The following is a 19,986-nucleotide window of genomic DNA, read 5'->3' as shown; positions in this document are numbered from 1 at the left end:
GGCGCAGACCGTTAGCTATAACGTTAGCTTCTGCAAGAGACAGGATGTAAATTAATCCAGACGGGACCAACCCCAGGAGGAGCCGGTCTCAGCAGCAGCAGTAGTCAGTCAGTCACACCCTGTCTGGGGACACTGAACGGACCCTGTGCACCGAGCAGCATGAACTTTTCTTCCTTTGCGTGTTGCAGTGTTTCATATACCCACATGTTAGCCACAGACCTCTGAATCGCAGCTTCTCATCACCAGTTTGAGTGAACTGGGAAGTGTTGGACTGGATTATGACTGACTCATCATCATGGCACGACCAGAGGAGATAACCCTGAACAGTCAGTCTGCTGCAGTCTCAACTAGATAGACAGCTAAGTTACTTGCAAGCTCAATCGTTTTTATTATTATTATTATTAGTATTTTTTTTATTATTATTAGTAACAGTAAACGTGGCATTATGAATGCACCGATGTATACATTTGTTACCCGGGACGACAACAGCTCTGTTTACGCAGAAGTTTCCAAAATCCTCCTCTCGACTGGACAATGGAAGAGGCTGAAAAGAGACAATCCCAGATTCAACTTGATGCTCGGAGAACGTAATAGATTACCCTTCGGCCGTCTGGGTGAGTGAATCCGGTTTGCTTGTGCTATATTGGTGTCCACCCATGAGGATGAGACAGCAAGCCGTGGCTGTGCCGAGCTGCATCCTGTGGAAAGTCTTATTACTCAGTGTCTTATTCGTAAAGACTTTAAAGGTGTCCTCCCTTTGACTTTGCAGGCCATGAACCTGGACTGGTGCAGCTGGTAAATTACTACAGAGGCGCTGACAAACTCTGCAGGAAGGCATCCTTGGTCAAGTGTGTATCTATGTATTTGGTTAATGCGCTTGTCCACGGGTAAATTATTCAGGGGACAGGGGTTACATTAGCTGACCGTTTTTTTCTTCTTCGCCATTAGACTAATAAAGACCAGTCCAGAGCTGTCTGACTCCAGTAACTGGTTTCCTGAGTCCTACATCATCTATCCGACTAACCTCAACACCCCCGTTGCCCCAGCTACAAATGGCATTAGCCATCTGAAGAACAACCCCAAGACTGATGAGCGGGAAGTCTTCCTGGCTTCCTATAACACTAAAAAGGAGAGTGGGGAGGGTACAGTGTGGATAGCCAAGTCCTCTGCTGGAGCTAAAGGTGAAATCTGTTATTCATATTCGATTGGTTTAAATGTGGGATACTGGTAAGCCTGGGTCAGTTTGCCTGTCAATACATCGATTGTTATTACATACTTGATCATTTTTATCTGCTAATGGTCAATAAATACCCTTTACTGCTCTCTACTGCTTGTATTGTTTACAGGTCTGAAACTGAGGATGCAACTTGATAAAAATATATTTATTTTATTATTATTATTGCAACAGGTGCTGGTATTTTGATATCCCACGATGCTAATCAGCTGCTGGAGTATATTGATAATCAGGGACAGGTTCATGTAATTCAGAAGTACCTGGAGAAGCCCCTGCTCCTGGAGCCAGGACATCGGAAGTTTGACATCAGGCATGTTTTTTTTTCTTCTAATTCATAACACAAACACACAGAGAAGGTCTTAATATGTACTTTTTAACATAGTTCTTCTTCTGTCATATTGCTGCTAGGAGCTGGGTGCTGGTGGACCATCAGTACAACATCTATTTATACCGGGAGGGCGTGCTGCGGACTTCATCGGAGCCCTACAACAGCTCCGACCTCCAGGACATGACCAGCCACCTGACCAACCACTGCATCCAGAAGGAGCACTCCCAGAACTACGGCCGCTACGAGGAGGGCAACGAGATGTTCTTCGACGAGTTCAGGCTGTACCTGCTGAACACTCACAACATCACCCTGGAGACCTCCATATTACCTCAGATCAAGCAGATCATCAAGTAGGCACCGTCTTGTTTTTTGCTGCTGTTTTTTACTTTTCAGTTTCCTAATGAACTCTGGATTCTTGACTGTATAAAAGCCCTCTCTGTGAAGCTCCGCATGGACGGTAACTGTACTCCTCGTAACTCCCGGCTTATTTAAAAATGAGCAGAGAGGTTGAGTGTGAGTGGAGCTGAGGCTGGCGGGTGACCCCTAAGAAGACAGCTGGCAGCTTGACAGGGCACCCACCTGTTACTCAAAGCTAAATAATGCATATCTTAAAGCCTCCTGTAAAACAGAGGCAGCTGGACGTGCTTATGGGAAACTGAGAGTCCTCACATACAACTTTAAGTCTTGATGTGTGAGTTATTAAAAAAAAAAAAAAAAACACGCCCAAAACGTTTCACCAAGCTCCTGCGATAAAGTCTTCCACATGGGACCCCTCATGTTTAAACAGGGCTCGTTTGTGGCAGGTCTCAAGTGGCCATTCAGGGTTTGGTCACTAGTTCAGTTCAAGTTCCAGGATTTTTATATCCATAGCAACGATAATATATAGATACTAAGTAAACAGTATGGATGTGAATAAACACGATAAATAAAGTAGAAATATAAATAAAAACGGCAACAAAGCAGAATGAATAACATGGTTTGGTTCGGGCGTGGCTTAAAGTTGTCACGGCGTTTATCATTAATGTTCAATCAGTCTGAAATGATTCCTTGTTCCTGCTTTCACAGGAGCTGTCTGACGTGTATCGAACCTGCCATCAGCACTAAGCACCTGTCCTACCAGAGCTTCCAGCTCTTTGGGTTTGATTTCATGGTGGACGAGAGCTTCAAAGTGTGGCTCATCGAGATCAATGGAGCTCCAGCCTGTGCACAGTAAGTATCATTTATGTTCTTCTTTGCATTCGTTATTCTTTCTAATCGACAAATCATTGAATTTTCACATTTATTCGTCAACATTTTGAGCTTCTGTGTACAATTTTAAATGTCAAACCTCTGCTTCCCAGGAAACTCTATCCAGAACTATGTCAAGGCATCGTGGATGTTGCCATTTCCAGCATCTTCACCCTCAGCAGCGGCAGCGACCCGCCGTCCGCCTCCTCCTCTCCGTACTCCTCCTCCCCGTCCTCCATGTTCACCACCAACTCCTGCTCCTCGCCCAAACTGAGGGGGCCTCTCCACGTGGGCCCGTTCACTCGACTGTAAGCACACGCACGCCAACATGTCCCCAAACGTCTGTCCTGTGCTAGAAGCTTCTTCCATGCTCTGTCCTCACTCCTAAACCGCACCTGAGAAGTAGCACATCCCACCAAGTCAGGCCGTCCGTTGAGCCTCGCCTGTCTCGGCTGGAGGGGAGATTTCTCCTTATGGCGTTCACTGAACCTGCAGAAATAACCTCTCGCTGTCCAGATTATGCATAGAAGACGACGACGTGTTTACTAGATGTTCTGGGAGTTTCCCGAATGACGACCCTGCAAATTCAGTTTCGCCACCAGATTCTCCCCAAGCAGGTTAATGGAGGTGTGAAGGATGCAGAGACGCTCCAACTGAGACTGTAGTGCCTTACATTTCCAACCATGCTCCCTTAAAAAGACTGCCAGTTCGCTTGCTCTGTCACAGTGACTTGTACTTGTTCTATCTAGTTCTATAAGCCTTTGCACTGTTGCTCCATAAAATCTGAATGGTCAAGATCAGTCCACAGGAAATATTATTAAAACAGGTCTCTTCATATTTGAGATCTTTGTGAACTTTGATGGTTTTTTCCTCATCAGGCACTTTTCTTGTTTTTTTTTTGTTTTTTTGTTGTTGTTGTTTTTTTTTTTATAGCTGTATCTTTATATTACTTTTACTAACCCCATGTGTCTGATGAGGTAAATACTCAAGATGTCAAGGTTTGCCTTGAAGTACAACATTTCTCCTCACTCAATCATGTGGATACTACATTCACCGATCAGGCATAACATTATGACCACCTTACTAATATTGTGTAGGTCTCCTTTTGTGCCTCCAAAACAGCTGTGACTCATTATAGAGTAGACATGGGCCTTCTGAGGGTGTCCTGTGGTGTCTGGAAACACAGTGTTGTTAGTGTGGGAGGGGGGCTTTGGGTCCTGTGGGCTCTGTGGATCGTCCCATAGATAGTTGATCAGTTTGGGATCTAGTGAATTTGGAGGCCAGGTCAACACCTTGTGTTGTTCTTCATATATTTTTTAGTTTTTTTTTTTTGAGTTATTCCTAAACTGCTGCCATCAAAGAGTGTCATTGCTATGGGGTGGGTGCTACATGTCTAAGTAACATCCACACGAATGCCAGGTCCAAAAGTTTCCCAGAGAGAGTTGTGTTGTCACAAGATGGTCAGTGTTATTTTCTTCTCCTGTCAGTGGTTTTAATGTTGTGGCTGATCGGTGTAGTATTTACTTTCAGGCCAGTTGTGTGGCAGTAACTGAGCAGAGAGATGACCCTCGCAGACGAAAGCCCTAAAAACTGTGTTGAAGTGTCCATGACGTCTCTGTTGCTGCATTCACGTGGACAATGTTTCTTCAGCCTGATTGAAATCGTTTTGATCAGATTCCAGATTAACTTTCTACCTGGAAGCTAAAATGAAAATACATAACATGCCCCAAAGCATCGACTCGAAGGTCAAAGGTTGACGCCACCCCTCTTTGTTCAGATTGGACCAGTCTGTTCTGATTCAGGTGACTACTCAAGACATTTTTGACCTCTTATTCTTCTTTTTGGTGCCATACTCATGTCCATGTAAATGCAGCAAATGTCAGAGGGCAAAGGGACAAGAGAACGTCCTAAAGTATTAATTTATCTTTTTAGGAACAAACTCTTTATGAAATGTTTCAGACGGTTTGTTTTCCGCTGTTTGGAGAGAGCATGTTTGTGTGATAGCATGTAGCGTACAAGCCCCTACAGCACCTTTTTAGCTGTAGGACTAAGAACTGCCCTAACGTCTGTTATATTTCTTATTGTATGAAGATCGTCATTGTAAAGTGTTGTGTGGATTATGTTTTTGAACTGTTGAAATGAAAGTAGAGTAGATTGTACAGAGTCTTATTGATTATTTAAGAAGTCGTGAGTATTTATTCATGATTTCAGTTTTCTTTCACCCTTTTGAAGATTTTTTTTTTCCTTTGAGAAAAACCTTTTTGTGAGTAGAAAAAACCTTATATGCGTAACTGTCAAAGTTGACTTGTGTCAAATATATTTTCCGTCATGTTTTTTTTAGAAGTCTTAAGCTTGAACTGGGGAGCTGAACTGTTGTGTTTACCTGGGGCTCATTTAAACTTCAAAATAAGTCATTGGGGTCCAAGCAGCAAAGCTCACGTTTCTTTCTTGTCAGTGTAAATCAGTTTGCAACTTTTTCTCAATAGAATATTTCGTATTTCCTTTCAGAAACTACAGCAGTTTCTCAATTTTTTCCCCCCAAACTGCACCTAATTTATCTATAGACAGTTTCGAACATTTACAGTAACTTGTTAAATGCATTTAGATGTTAACAAAAACTTTTTTCCATCAGTACGAAAAGCTTAAATCTGCAAAATCCACGCGATGACAATAGCTCTGCTTCACGTGTGTGTCATTGCCTCAAATTGTGAGATGGTGCGTGGAATAAATCGCCCTCTCTGTGGATGCAGTGAGCCAGGGTTTATATGCTCTAGTGACCAAGTCCTACTTACCAGCAATGTAGCGGTTGATGCATGCACTATATTTTAAACCTCTTATTGAGGTCGTAAAGTCCAAAGTCCAAGATTGTACCACCCTCTACTTATACACACGTATAATGACACTAATTGACCTCAAGGTGGTGCTGTAGTAGTCACGTTTCAGGTTTTGTTTGTTCTACTGGTCCTTCGCCCTAATTGTGCATTCATTTTTTTTTCTGCAGTTTAAATATTCACAGTCTGCTTGGACCCTGACGCTGTTTGTAGCTGGTTTTAGTTGATGTGACTGTGTTTCCTATGTTGCATGTGACCTAAGGGACACCATCAGAGCATTTATCTGTGTTTTTTAATCACTGTGTATTTGTTTTGTTTTTGTTTTTTTACAAGATGACTCTTAGGAATGAAGGATTTGTAAGTGACTGAATGTCAGAAAGATGGAAGGATGGGTGACACTGGGGTGTTAGTACAGTGATCCCAGTAACTCAGTACTGATGATTAAAAGAAAATGAATGTTTGGAACGAAATGAATGGAAGAATTAATGATTATTTCTGATTTCGGAAATATCAAAAGCATGTATTGGTATTGTTTTAAAATGTGCGGGGAAATTTCCATTAAAGGGAAGGGTGCCTTAGAGGGAATTGCATATTCATTCATTCATTCAAAAAAAAAGTGGAGAAAAAAAAGAAAAAAGAAGCAATCGACCTCCAGCATTGAAATGCACCTTCATTCCTTGTACTGGGGTAAATTTGCCTCTTCCATTGTGTGACCCTTATCAGAGTCAATGATGTAATTTCCTCTTATTTAGAGTTTCTTTGCACATATTATCATGTTTTTCTCATGTGTTTTATAAATTCTCTTTCCTCATCTTTACCAAAGATAAAATCCCATCCGCATCTTCAGTGTCAAATAATGTTTTGTAGCTTTTAGATTCTGGACATTATCACATCGATTGGCGTCGACGCGATCTGAACTCGTATTCAGAGGGATGTGTGCTGTGTTTTTGTTGGGAGGATGTTTTGTCCAAAATCTTGCATGAACATTTGTGTTTATGAGAAGCAATATTATTAGAATAAAAGATATTACTATCGTCAAGCTTCTGTCGTGTGGCTGTATTTGTTCTGGACACACACAAATAAAGATTAGTGTTTCCCTTAATAAGCCTTGTCGTTGATGTGTATTTCTGATTTGAAAGCAAAACACTGAACAGTAAGGTAAACCTGTAAATGCAGCTTTTGGATAAAAAAAAGTGACACAGGTGGAGACTGATGTGATAAAATATAATGGCAAATTACACATATTTTAGTCCTCAAAAACACTGAGAAAAAAATGTCTTGAAGGATTTAATTGTATTTTCCAAAGTTATATGAAGTTTAGAATAGGGAGACAATAATGTGATCATAATAATTCTGTCAACGGCCTGGGCAATTCGGTACTCTAAGTATCAGAATATAATACCTAAATCTGCTTTTTCTTTAGCTGCCTGCAGCCCTGACAGTCACAAACAGTTAAGAACAAGAAGAAGAATAAAACAAATACAAATAACTATGCCATAAATAGTTTGAAGGGAACTTGCAAAGTAAGAATTTCATTACTCAGTGTAACCTTTGCTGTGTATAAAATTCTTTCATACTTGTGCAAAACACACAAATTGACTAATGTTGCACATGTTTGTTCCTCTTATAATATATATTGTAAATGTAGAATGAAGACAGCACACAGAAATCAACACACAGTAGTGATGTTGGATCTCATAAAGACCACCAGATGTCGCTGAATCGCGCTCCGAGATTGGAGCTCTGCTCCGCGATGATGTCACCGCAGTAAAAGACCAAATCTTGATTGAATGAAGGCGACTCTCGCCGGGTGCGGTGGCGCGTGCCTGTAATCCAAGTTACCGGGAGGCTGAGGCTGGAGGATCGTTTGAGCTCAGGAGCTCTGAGCTGCAGCGGACTATGTCGATCGGGTGTCCGCACTAAGTTCGGTATCGATATGGTGCTCCTGGGGGAGCCCGGGGCCACCAGGTCGTCCAAGGAGGGGTGCACCGGCCCAGGTCGGAAACGGAGCAGGTCAAAGCCCCCGTGCCGCTCAGTAGTGGGATCGCGCCTGTGAATAGACGCTGTAGTGCAGCCTGAGTAATATAGCGGGACTCAGTCTTTTTATCACCACACAACATACACCATCAAACATCAGCTTTTACATCTTACACCACCTTTTAACACTCATTCTACATCTTCTCTTCTCATTGTTGTTTCTTGCTGCAACGCCGCCTCCACCTGGAAGAGATGAGGATCGATACGACATCAAGGCCTAACAGCCAACATGTGACAGCAGAGCACTTCAGATTCAGAAAACTTTATTTCTTCCTGGTGGACAGTACAAAGCAGCAAAGTATATACATGGAAAAAAAATCAAAGCAAGAAAGAAAACTATGTCACAAATGTATCAACTCTCCTAACAATCCATGGACGATGTAAACACGATTATAAATGTAAAGTGAATAAAGTGCAAATGCAAACATTTCAGTCATTTTCTGAACTGTTTTTGTTTCTTATAATTTATGTGCACTGGTAAAGTGTTACATTCAATTATCAGCCTATATGTCTCAAGTGTTTGGAAGGACTATGTGACAGAGGTGATTTTATTTAACACAAGAAATACACACACAGAGTACAATATGAACTAAAGGGAAAAGGACACTGCAGCATTAGTTATTGGCAGGGCACAGTTATATTAACCGATGAATCCTTTTTGTTTGGATTGTAAAGCACAACATGTCAATACTTCACAGCAAATCATCTGTTATTAACATTTTCGATGCATATAGTAAGTTTATTTCCTTCATTTAGTTTAGTTTTTTTTTTTAATTTTACTCGTGAGAAGGGAACTTTTAAAGTAAAAATGTTGTTTCTCATTCCAACCTTTGCTGTGGATATGACGATGAAACAACAAGAGTGAAGCACGGATATTCGTGCAAAAACACACAAAGTGACTAATGTTGCACATATTTGTTCCTCTTAGAATATATTTTGTAAATGTAGAATGAAATCAACACAAACACAGTAGTGATGCTGAATCCCCTAAAGACCACCAGATGTCCCTGCACTGCGCTCCGAGATCGGAGCTCTGCTCCACGATGATGTCACCGCAGTAAAAGACCAAATCTTGAATGAATGAAGGAAACTCTCGCCGGGTGCGGTGGCGCGTGCCTGTAATCCAAGTTACCGGGAGGCTGAGGCTGGAGGATCGTTTGAGCTCAGGAGCTCTGAGCTGCAGCGGACTATGTCGATCGGGTGTCCGCACTAAGTTCGGTATCGATATGGTGCTCCTGGGGGAGCCCGGGACCACCAGGTCGTCTAAGGAGGGGTGCACCGGCCCAGGTCGGAAACGGAGCAGGTCAAAGCCCCCGTGCCGCTCAGTAGTGGGATCGCGCCTGTGAATAGATGCTGTAGTGCAGCCTGAGTGATATAACGGGACTCAGTCTTTTTTATCACCACACAAATACTCCTACACACCATCAAACATTTTACATCTTATACCACCTTTTAACACTCATTCTACATCTTCTCTTCTCATTGTTGTTTCTTGCTACAACACCGCCTCCACCTGGAAGAGATGAGGATCGATACTACATAAAGGCCTAACCGCCAACATGTGACAGCAGAGCACTTCTTATTCAAAAAACTTTATTTCTTCCTGGTGGACAATACAAAGCAGCAAAGTATATACATGGGGGAAAAAAATCAAAGCAAGAAAGAAAACTATGTCACAAATGTATCACCTCCTAATAATACATGGACGATGGAAACACGACTATAAATCGAAAGTGAATAAAGTGCAAATGTAAACAGTCAGTCATTTTCTGAACTGTTTTTGTTTCTTATAATTTATGTGCACTGGTAAAGTGTTACATGCAATTATCAGACTATATGTCTCAAGTGTTTGGAAGGACTATGTGACAGAGGTGATTTTATTTAACACAACCTCATTAAGAAATACACACACAGAGTACAATATGAACTAAAAGGAAAAGGACAGTGCTGTATTAGTTATTGGCAGGGCACAGTTATATTAACCGGTGAATCCTTTTTGTTTGGATTGTAAAGCACAACATGTCAATACTTCACAGCAAATCATCTATAATTAGCATTTTCTACGCATAGAGTAAATTTATTTCCTTCATTTAGTTTACTTTTTTTTATTTTAGTCGTGAGAAGGGAACTTTTAAAGTAAGAATGTTGTTTGTCAGTGCAACCTTTGCTGTGGATATGACGATGAAACAACAAGAATGAAGCACGGATAGTCGTGCAAAAACACACAAAGTGACTAATGTTGTACGTGTTTGTTCCTCTTAGAATATTATTGTAAATGTAGAATGAAGACAGTACACAGAAATCAACACAAACACAGTAGTGATGCTGAATCCCCTAAAGACCACCAGATGTCGCTGTAGCGCACCCCCGAGATCGGAGCTCTGCTCCGCGATGATGTCACCGCAGTAAAAGACCAAATCTTGATTGAATGAAGGAAACTCTCGCCGGGTGCGGTGGCGCGTGCCTGTAATCCCAGTTACCGGGAGGCTGAGGCTGGAGGATCGTTTGAGCTCAGGAGCTCTGAGCTGCAGCGGACTATGTCGATCGGGTGTCCGCACTAAGTTCGGTATCGATATGGTGCTCCTGGGGGAGCCCGGGCCCACCAGGTCGTCTAAGGAGGGGTGCACCGGCCCAGGTCGGAAACGGAGCAGGTCAAAGCCCCCGTGCCGCTCAGTAGTGGGATCGCGCCTGTGAATAGACGCTGTAGTGCAGCCTGAGTGATATAACGGGACTCAGTCTTTTTAACACCACATAAATACTCCTACACAGCAGACAGCATCAACCATCAGCTTTTACATCTTACCTCACCTTCACCATTCATTCTGCATTTTCTCTTCTCATTTTAAAACCACTACTTTTTCTTGCTGCAACACCGCCTCCACCTGGAGGAGAGGAAGAGGATCGAGACAACATAAAGGCCTAACCAACAGAGCACTTCAGATTCAGAAAACGTTATTTCTTCCTGGTGGACAATTTAAGGCACAAGTGAGCAGCATGACATGTAGGTTGAGACACATTTAAGGAGCAAAAAATAGAGATTAGATCAGATTTGATTTGATACTTTATTTATTCGATGTCCAGTGGCTTCATCACATAGAAAACAGATGAATAAGAAGATTTGATAACAGAAAAGAAGATTTGGGCCACACAGGACTAAACAGACCACTACTAATGATTGGGAAACATGACACAGGCAGATGTGAAAATTGCAGACAAGATGAGACAATACATCATGTAATTAAATACTCAATACCGGCCCAAGACCTCGAACGGATAAAGATGCCTTTGGATTTGACAATCATTTTGCAACAGAACTGAGGAAGTCAGTGCCATAGATTTATCTTACGTTTTCTTAGAGTGACTAAATTGATTGAGAAGATTTATTTATTTATTTTGGTCTTATTATTATACAGCCTGATCCACACTCCACACCAGGTGGTGGCGGTAATGCGCTAAAAAGTTGTTTGCCAACCGCCGATAAATAAAAAGAAGAAGAAGACGGAACATCCTGTTCCGGTGGGATGTACTTCCTGTGTCCGTGTGCACATGCGGTAAACAAGAGAAGGCAAGCATGGACTTCTCAACCAAGTGGAGTAATTTGCCCAAAGCTCCGAGTTTAAAGAATCTGACAGAGGGAAGGTTTGGGGAGCTGAAAGAGACGCAACACGCTGCTGTTCAGGATCTGACTAAAGCTCATATCGAGTCTTTTGACCAGGCTGTCACTGAAGGACTCAACCGCGTTGTGCAGGTTAGTTAACCTGTCTTTACACAAAGTTGTTGTTGAGTGTGTTTATTCACGCTGTTCGAAAAGTTTACACGTAATAAGGCACGTAGAAGGTATTATAGTTGTGGCTGAAATTGTCAAAGCTGACAAATATAATTGTATTATGAAGTGAGCTACTGTAAGCCACCATGTTACCCTGCTTATCAACAAAGTGAGGAATGCTTTTGTTACAAGCTACATTCAGTGACATCTGTAATCAAAATGAGGTCTGTGGTTGACTTTACATCGTGAAAAGAACCCTTTACTGCAGACATGTTGACTTGAAGTGGAAAACTGCAGGTTCAAGTTACTTTATTAGTTTACCTGTAGGTAAACTTGGCTTGCTGTTTGAAACAAGGCATCCATCACAATCAAATCTTCAAAATAGAATAAGAACAAAATGAAAACCAAGAGGAGCAGAATGTCGATGCAAGATAAAAAACTAAAAACCAGTAAAATATTTAAATGCAACACAGAAAGTATGGTTAAAAACAAATATATACAGGTTTACCTGATGATGACGCAGTTCAGGTGTCATAGCTGCAAACATGTCCAGCTCTTACTTCTTATTTTCCACTTTTCTCCTCAATCGAAGGTTTCTCAGTTTCATGCCATGTGATGTGTTTCTCAGGCGATCCCCCCCTTGGAGTTCACGGTCAAAAATGACAGGATCAGCCTCGTGTTTGTTGAAGCCACCCTGCACAACCCGATGGTCGCCAAAGGCAGCATCTGCAGGGAAATGAAGGTGTTTCCAGCGGAGTGTCGGGGAAGAAGATGTTCCTACAGAGGAAAGCTGGTGGTAAGACACATTTCTGGTGTCATGTTTCATCTTCGTCCGAGTAATATTACGTGCCAGGTGCGCAGCCTTTGAGTCGAACGAATGTTTTGTCTTCTCAGGCAGACGTCAGCTGGTCGGTCAACGGGGTCCCTAAAGGCATCATCAAGCAGTCTCTGGGTCAAGTGCCAATCATGGTGAAATCCGCGCGGTGTAACCTGCACGGCATGTCCCCTAAAGAGCTCGTAGAACATCACGAAGAAGCAGAGGTAGGTTTAGGTGGCCACTCTAGTAAACTCAGAAAATCTTAATGTGCCCCAGCTAATCAATATAGAATAAACGGCATGTAACTTTGACAGGAAATGGGAGGCTATTTCATCGTGAATGGAATTGAGAAGGTAATCCGTATGCTGATAATGCCGAGGAGGAACTTCCCTATCGTCATGTCAAGACCTAAGTGGAAGAGCAGAGGTCAGGGATACACTCAGTATGGTAAATATAAGCTTTCAGACTATCACCAGAATAATTCTGAACTAAACGATTCCAGCTACATGTACCTCAATATGGATGTATTTTCCTACTCACAGGTATTTCTATGCGTTCTGTAAGAGATGAGCACACAGCGGTCAACATGAATCTACATTATCTGGAAAATGGGACTGTGATGCTGAACTTCATCTACCAGAAAGAGCTTTTTTTCCTCCCTCTAGGCTTTGCGCTTAAGGTATTAATTGCAGCGTTGATTACGCAACCAACTGTGATGAGATCAGTAATTATAAACTCTACTGGTGCTCATTTCTCTCTTGTTCTTCAGGCCTTGGTGGACTTCACAGACTTCCAGATCTACCAGGAGCTGATCAAAGGCCGCGAGGACAATTCTTTCTACAAGACCTGTGCATCAGAGATGCTGCGCATGGTGATGGAGGAGGGCTGCACCACCCGCAGCAAGGTGCTCAATTACCTTGGAGAGCGCTTCAGGGTGAAGATGAACCTTCCTGAGTGGTACACAAATGAACAGTGTGCCAACATTCTGTTAGAGTAAGCTCTTAAGACATTTTTTTTTACAATCTGATGGACACAATCTGTGCTAGGGGTTTTACTGTGTATTTACTAAAATGTCCTGTGCTCTGTTTTGATCAGTGAGTGCATCTGCATCCACCTGAAATCCGACATAGAGAAATTCTACCTGCTGTGTCTAATGAACCGGAAGCTTTTCACGTTTGCCAAGCAGGAGTGTATGGAGGAAAACCCAGACAGTATTATGTGTCAGGAAGTGCTCACTCCTGGTCAGCTCTACCTCATGTTTCTGAAGGCAAGTAATTAGGAATGTTTTAATCTGAAATGGGTACAACTAGGTTTACTTTCCATCCAAAGTCATAACTTTATCCTGTAAAATATTAACGCAGGAGAAAATGACTGCGTGGTTGGTGTCAGTGAAGATGGCCTTAACAAAAAGAGGCCAAAGATATTCTGCCGATTGCAGCGCTGAAAGTATGATGAAGATTTTCAACATGGGCACTGACCTGACCAAGCCTTTTGAGTATTTGTTGGCCACCGGAAACCTCAGCTCTAAGTCAGGTATGTCCACAGGAGAATGAATGAATATATGCTGCAGGTTAAAAACTCGGCTAATCTACTCCCTCTTTCCACAGGTCTTGGCATGCTGCAGAACACGGGCCTGTGCGTTGTGGCTGACAAGCTCAACTTCATCCGTTACCTGTCCCATTTTCGCTGCGTCCACAGAGGAGCGGCATTCGCCAAGATGAGGACCACTACCGTCCGTAAGCTGCTGCCAGAGTCCTGGGGCTTCCTCTGTCCTGTCCACACTCCAGACGGGGAGCCTTGTGGACTCATGAACCACATGACGGCCAGCTGTGAAATTGTGGCACCAACTTTTTCCACCACATCCCTGCCTGCTCTGCTGTGTTCTCTTGGTGAGCATAGACAACAGTTCTATAAACATGCTGCACTGCTTCAATTTTGTAAAGCGCATGCCAGTGAGTTGACATTTTCCCTTTTCCTCTGGTGTCTGTAAGGTGTTACTCCGCTGGATGGATCTCCTGGCAAGCCTTTTTCGGACTGCTACCCCGTGGTTCTGGATGGGGCTGTTGTTGGCTGGGTGGAATCTGACTTAGCTCAAGCTGTGGCTGACTCACTGCGCAGTTTCAAGGTTTGTTAACTGTGAAAGGTACCAGTGTCACCTTGTCATACAGTGCATATTACATGCTAAAAAACATTTAAAACAAATACCTCCAGGTTCTAAGAGAAAAGAAGATCCCTCCTTGGACTGAGATCGTTCTGGTGCCTAAAACAGGCAAGGCCAGCTTGTATCCTGGCCTGTTCCTCTTCACGACTCCCTGCCGCATGGTGAGACCTGTACGCAACTTGGCTCTCGGCAAGCAGGAGTTGATTGGCACGTTTGAGCAGGTATGTGTTAAATAGTAAGGCCTACATCAGAAGCACGCTACTGAAACTTATATTTAATCACCTTTCCTGTCTTGTTGCAGCTTTACATTAATGTAGGAATCATGGAGGATGAGGTTGAGAGAGGAGTAACAACACATCAGGAGCTTTTCCCTCACAGCATGCTTAGCGTAGTGGCTAACTTCATCCCTTACTCGGACCACAACCAGAGTCCTAGGAACATGTACCAGTGTCAGATGGGTAAGTTGTATGTCACCACTAAAAACCTCACTCAACATGTGTAAAAACCTCATAAATTTAACTCGGTACGTTTACATGCACGTGAAAAAACAAATTATTGCCTTAATCCAAATTTAACTGGACAACATGTCCAAGTGCTTATAAACACGTTACTCTGACTAAAATCTGAGTTCCCCTTATCTGATTAAGACACCAAGATAAGGAGATTGGAAATCGATTTTCTCCAGCATATATATTCCTTAATCAAACTTTAACTAGATAATACATGTACGCATGCTCCACTGCCACTACGCTGGCGTATGACCCCAAAACAAAAACATCCAAGAAAGCCGGTCACAAAAGAAGAAGGTGAACGGAGCCGGTAAATAACCACCTGAGGGATAGCGCCATCTCATCTGCACCAGAAGTAGTGCGCACATTACATACGAAAAGATTAAAAATGCTGTACTATTATCCATCTGGTTGTTGTTTGAAATGCCCGTCTGCTGCATGAATGACTATTTTGTGATGTAATGGGTCAACTGGAAAGGGGGCCATATTAACCTGCTGAAAAGACACATATATGTTTCCATCAGTTACTAGATTTTCTCCATTGCATGGAAACTGGGACAAGGTCTGCATCCAGAAAGTTGAATTTCGAGCTATGCATGTAAATGACTGTTTACAGTCATCTTACAGTCATGACATCTTTACTTTGCTGTAAGTGTTTTGTCTTGTAGAATCATATTAATTAATCAGATATTAAACTCACTCTCTATTCAGGTAAGCAGACGATGGGTTTCCCCCTGCAGGCATTCACCGACCGCTCCGATAACAAGCTGTATCGGCTCCAGACCCCACAGAGCCCCCTGGTCAGGCCCTATATGTACGACCACTACAACCTGGACAACTACCCCAGCGGCACCAACGCCATCGTGGCTGTTATATCCTACACAGGCTACGACATGGAGGATGCCATGGTGCGTAAAGTGTGTTGCGTGTTTTTGTTTGCACTGATTGGAGTGAAATCCTCACCCACTTTGGTCTTAACAGATTCTGAACAAGTCATCATGGGAGAGAGGCTTCGCTCATGGGAGTATCTACAAGACTGAGCTGGTGGACCTGGCAGACAAGGTGAAGGGAGACGACGGGGTGGTGTTTGGCACCAAGCCGGGGGACCCTAAAGTAAATGACAAGCTGGATGCCGATGGGCTACCTTTCATTGGATCGACAGTTAAGTACGGCGACCCTTTCTACAGCTACATCAACCTCAACACTGGACAGTCCTTCATCACCTACTACAAGTAAGAGTCGACCTTTTCTGTTGATGTTTTTCAAGTGATGTTAATCTGCATAACACTTTCTTATTCTGAAATTGAATCGCTGAATCTGGTAGATTGGATCTTACATCTAAATGACTCCTCTTTGCAGGAGCCAAGAGGCCTGCGTCGTGGACAATATAAAGGTCTGCAGCAACGACAGCGGCTCAGGCCGTTTCAAACGCGTCTGCATCACCGTACGAGTGCCGCGAAACCCCACCATCGGTGACAAGTTTGCCAGCCGCCACGGTCAGAAGGGCATCCTGAGCCGCCTATGGCCAGCAGAGGACATGCCCTTCACGGAGAGCGGCATGAGCCCGGACATCTTGTTCAACCCGCACGGCTTCCCTTCCCGCATGACGATCGGCATGCTGATCGAAAGCATGGCCGGTAAGTCCGGCGCCCTGCACGGCCTGAGCCACGATGCCACGCCCTTCACCTTCTCCGAAGAGAACTCTGCGCTCGAGTACTTTGGCAAAATGCTCCGGGCGGGCGGCTACAACTACTACGGCACGGAGCGGCTCTACAGCGGAATGAGCGGCCAGGAGCTGGAGGCAGACATCTTCATCGGCGTCGTCTATTACCAGCGGCTGCGTCACATGGTCTCCGACAAATTCCAAGTTAGGACCACAGGAGCACGAGACAAGGTGACCAACCAGCCTGTGGGAGGGAGGAACATCCAGGGAGGTATCCGATTCGGGGAGATGGAGCGAGATGCCCTGCTGGCTCACGGCTCTTCGTTCCTGCTCCACGACCGCCTCTTCAACTGCTCGGACCGGTCAGTGGCTCAGGTGTGTGTTGACTGTGGCAGCCTCCTCTCCCCTCTGCTGGAGAAGCCGCCACCCTACTGGTCGGCCATGCGCCACCGAAAGACTGTCTGCACCCTGTGTGGCAAAAGTGACTCTATTGACTCAGTGTCTGTTCCTTATGTCTTCCGCTATTTTGTGGCTGAGCTCGCAGCGATGAACATCAAAGTTAAATTAGATGTCAAGTGAATTTCAATGGGTAGAGATAGGTGCCTTAAATGTGTGTAAGATTTAGGGGGATCTGTTCATAATGATGTACTTTGCCCATGTCAATTTTCTACATAAAAATGACTCAAAACGTGTTTTCATGGAAAGTCAGGAAAGTGTTATTTATTCAAGAAAATGAATCATTTGTGCATATTCATGTATAGAGAGGTAGAGTCTCATATGGAGCCAGATTTACTTCACTGACATGTTCCTGTAGTAGCTCACATCAGACAAACCAAAGAAACATGTTTGTATTAGTGACCGTAGCCTCTTCAACACACTCTGGATGTCACTGAATTTCACACATTGAATCTTTAAATGCAAATTGGTCTCGGTAAAGCTGCTAAAATCCACAATTTAAGGGAGGTGTCATGTACCTGAAATGTTCTTTATTTTTGCATAAAATGTTTTTTTTTTGTTAGCTGAGAAAATAACAGTGTGTGAATATATGATGGAATGATAGTGTTGAATCAGTCCTAAATAATGAATAAATGATATACTGTAGTGCTGCTCCTTTCGTAAAGACACTTCTTATAATGTGGAAGTGAACAGAGTGTGACCCCTATGATATTATTAGCATAGTCGTACAAGTAGCATGTGCCACAAACAGAAAACCAAGACAACAATAATAGGTGGAGAACAAAGGACAGGACAACAATACACAATATAAAATACGTCCCCTAAATCACAGATGTCTCAAGTCTCACAGACTGACAGACATCTATTATATATTTATTTATTTATCTATTATATAAAATCACCCTTAACTAAATATATCCACAACTGACATAACTGTGCTTATCATTCGCCCGTCATTAGTTGTTCTCATTGCAGTTGTGCCAGAATATCTGGCAGGTCCAGCACAGTAGTGAGAGTGTAGTCCGGTTTCACTGAGCCGTCCGACACGGCAGCTTTGGCTCTGTTAATCCAAACCGTGGCTCGTACTCCCGCGTTAAAGCCCCCCTGAATATCTGTGTCCAGAGAGTCTCCCACCATCACACAGTCACGTGCCTCCACCCGCAGCATGTTGAAACACAGCGTAAAGATGGAAAGATGGGGTTTCTGCTCAGCGTGATCTCCCCCAATCACAACGGCGTTGAAGAACTCTTCACATCCGACCGTCTCCACTTTCTCCCTCTGAGTCTGACTGTGTCCGTTGGTCAGCAGCAGCAGCTTGTATGCACCGCGCAGTCCTTTCAGGAGGTCGCACACTTCGGGGGAGAGACGGAGCGCCTCCAAGCGACTATTTTTCCACGTGTAGTAGCACTGAGCTCCCAGAGAGGGCACGGAGCAATCGCCCACAGTCTCCTTGATGCTTTCCTCCCAGTGACGCACACGGACATCGTCTATGGACCCGCCATCTGAGGGGTCAAAGTCCTCATGGAGAAGCTTTTGCTTGAACTTCGCACAGATGCTGGAGATGGTGTTGTCATCGAGGCCCAGTGTGGTCTTCAAAAGCTCACTGCTCTGTAAGAATCACACACAGCAGACAACAGTGTAAAATTAAAGCACGGCTATTCAGTTCAAAAATGGACTACAAGAGGTCAGCCTCAAGATTGTCTCAGTGGTTCAGGCAGAGCAGCGGACTCTGGGAACTTAACATAAGAGCTACCTGTACCTTATTGTACCTGTGCAATATTACATTTTGAATTGTTATTATGTAATATATATTATATAAACCAAAAATAAAATAAATCAATAGATTCTTGTTACACAATTACAGTTTCATCTTAATTAAATGAGTTCAGTAGTTAAATGTTAATTTGTAAAGGGGGTTAGGTTTATTATGTCATTTAAACTGCCTCTGACGTGTACTTAAATTCAGGGGAAGGTTCAGGGAAGGTTTATTTACTCATGTGACTGCATTAAATACTTGAATGCAATACGGTATTTGCACCATTATATATATATATATATATATATATATATATATATATATATAATATATATATATATATATATATATATATAAATACTAAATAAATAAATTAGCTCAATATTTAGATTATAAGCACTCACTGAACATGAACCCTCGCGGCCTCCGTACTACGGCCAGTCAGAAGTTAAATATCACTTAAAGTAGACTTTAAAGTAGCCGGAATTAAACACATATTATCATTATTCAATTATACGTGTCGTTCGGTTGTGAGAGACAGGTTAGTTGTATTCTACGTCCTTTTAATGAAGCCCATGGATTTAGCCGACGTCACAGTCACTCTCCGGAAGTTTTAAATGCTCCAGGAATAATATTCAGACTTTATCACCTTTTGTATCCCCACTACGCCCGCCAGACTCGTCTCAATGAGCGTGTTGTCCAAATCAAACAATATTGCCTTCACAGCTTTGCCGTCCATTGCCAGTGTGAGTTGTCGTTCAACGTGTACGCCAAAAACCAAACAGTCCGGTTCGTTTGCGGAAGTATTTCCGGGTGAACTACTTCGCGGGAGTTGTAGTTCTAATGGATACTAAGCGCTTGGCGCATTTACCTCGCGATGGCGCAATTAAATCAAGATATTAACAATGACTGCGGGTATGAAAACAACTTTCCCAGTTGTCGTGACACTAATTTCAGTTCCCACACTTAATAGGAAATGTTTAATTCAATTTAACCGTTTAACATATATGGGAGAGCAGTAGCACCAGTCGGAGCTCTGAGTTGTGTTTGAGTAAATGCTGCATGCAATATATGTTTTTCTTCTGATTTCACTGATAAAAGTCATTTTAAGATTCAAACAACACAATCAACCAACACGTTTTTTTCAAAACAAAATAATTCAGGCGAACCCAACAAATTCTTATCTTTTAACAGTGTGCCA

The 19,986-nt window shown here is 43.0% G+C and overlaps 3 protein-coding genes across 3 annotated transcripts; 2 read left to right on the top strand and 1 right to left on the bottom strand.

Annotated features, from left to right (window-relative positions):
* The first annotated feature begins 91 nt into the window (after window positions 1-91).
* ttl (tubulin tyrosine ligase) lies at window positions 92-3,950 on the top strand. The gene is made up of 7 exons (XM_047602696.1): window positions 92-614; window positions 770-848; window positions 949-1,181; window positions 1,409-1,544; window positions 1,643-1,912; window positions 2,628-2,771; window positions 2,903-3,950. The coding sequence occupies exons 1-7, from the start codon at window positions 446-448 to the stop codon at window positions 3,099-3,101; spliced, it is 1,230 nt and encodes a 409-aa protein (XP_047458652.1). The 5' UTR covers window positions 92-445; the 3' UTR covers window positions 3,102-3,950.
* Window positions 3,951-11,181: 7,231 nt separating this feature from the next.
* On the top strand, window positions 11,182-17,674 carry polr1b (RNA polymerase I subunit B). The gene is made up of 15 exons (XM_047603843.1): window positions 11,182-11,405; window positions 12,052-12,219; window positions 12,318-12,464; window positions 12,555-12,687; window positions 12,783-12,919; window positions 13,010-13,233; window positions 13,336-13,507; window positions 13,602-13,773; window positions 13,848-14,129; window positions 14,232-14,365; window positions 14,452-14,622; window positions 14,703-14,859; window positions 15,622-15,818; window positions 15,892-16,142; window positions 16,270-17,674. Exons 1-15 carry the CDS (start codon window positions 11,229-11,231, stop codon window positions 17,150-17,152), a joined length of 3,405 nt encoding a protein of 1,134 aa, XP_047459799.1. The 5' UTR covers window positions 11,182-11,228; the 3' UTR covers window positions 17,153-17,674.
* Window positions 17,266-19,600, bottom strand: LOC125019235 (N-acetylneuraminic acid phosphatase). The gene is made up of 2 exons (XM_047603844.1): window positions 19,435-19,600; window positions 17,266-18,637 (listed from the first exon to the last, which is right to left on the bottom strand). Exons 1-2 carry the CDS (start codon window positions 19,522-19,524, stop codon window positions 17,996-17,998), a joined length of 732 nt encoding a protein of 243 aa, XP_047459800.1. The 5' UTR covers window positions 19,525-19,600; the 3' UTR covers window positions 17,266-17,995.
* Window positions 19,601-19,986: the final 386 nt, after the last annotated feature.

Source organism: Mugil cephalus, chromosome 13 (genome assembly GCF_022458985.1).
Source record: "Mugil cephalus isolate CIBA_MC_2020 chromosome 13, CIBA_Mcephalus_1.1, whole genome shotgun sequence".
In the NCBI taxonomy this organism is placed as follows: Eukaryota; Metazoa; Chordata; class Actinopteri; order Mugiliformes; family Mugilidae; genus Mugil; species Mugil cephalus.
Note: the sequence above shows the minus strand (reverse complement) of the source record. Positions and strands in the feature narration are given on the sequence as shown.

Excerpts from the sequence above, each read along its gene's own strand:
- ttl (XM_047602696.1), top strand. The coding sequence starts at position 446 with ATGAATGCACCGATGTATACATTTGTTACCCGGGACGACAACAGCTCT. Across the intron at positions 615-769 it reads ATTACCCTTCGGCCGTCTGG|GCCATGAACCTGGACTGGTG; the intron begins GTGAGTGAATCC and ends TTGACTTTGCAG. Across the intron at positions 849-948 it reads AGGAAGGCATCCTTGGTCAA|ACTAATAAAGACCAGTCCAG; the intron begins GTGTGTATCTAT and ends CTTCGCCATTAG.
- polr1b (XM_047603843.1), top strand. The coding sequence starts at position 11,229 with ATGGACTTCTCAACCAAGTGGAGTAATTTGCCCAAAGCTCCGAGTTTA. Across the intron at positions 11,406-12,051 it reads GACTCAACCGCGTTGTGCAG|GCGATCCCCCCCTTGGAGTT; the intron begins GTTAGTTAACCT and ends TGTGTTTCTCAG. Across the intron at positions 12,688-12,782 it reads TCAGGGATACACTCAGTATG|GTATTTCTATGCGTTCTGTA; the intron begins GTAAATATAAGC and ends TCCTACTCACAG.
- LOC125019235 (XM_047603844.1), bottom strand. The coding sequence starts at position 19,524 with ATGGACGGCAAAGCTGTGAAGGCAATATTGTTTGATTTGGACAACACG. Across the intron at positions 18,638-19,434 it reads GCGTAGTGGGGATACAAAAG|AGCAGTGAGCTTTTGAAGAC; the intron begins GTGATAAAGTCT and ends TGATTCTTACAG.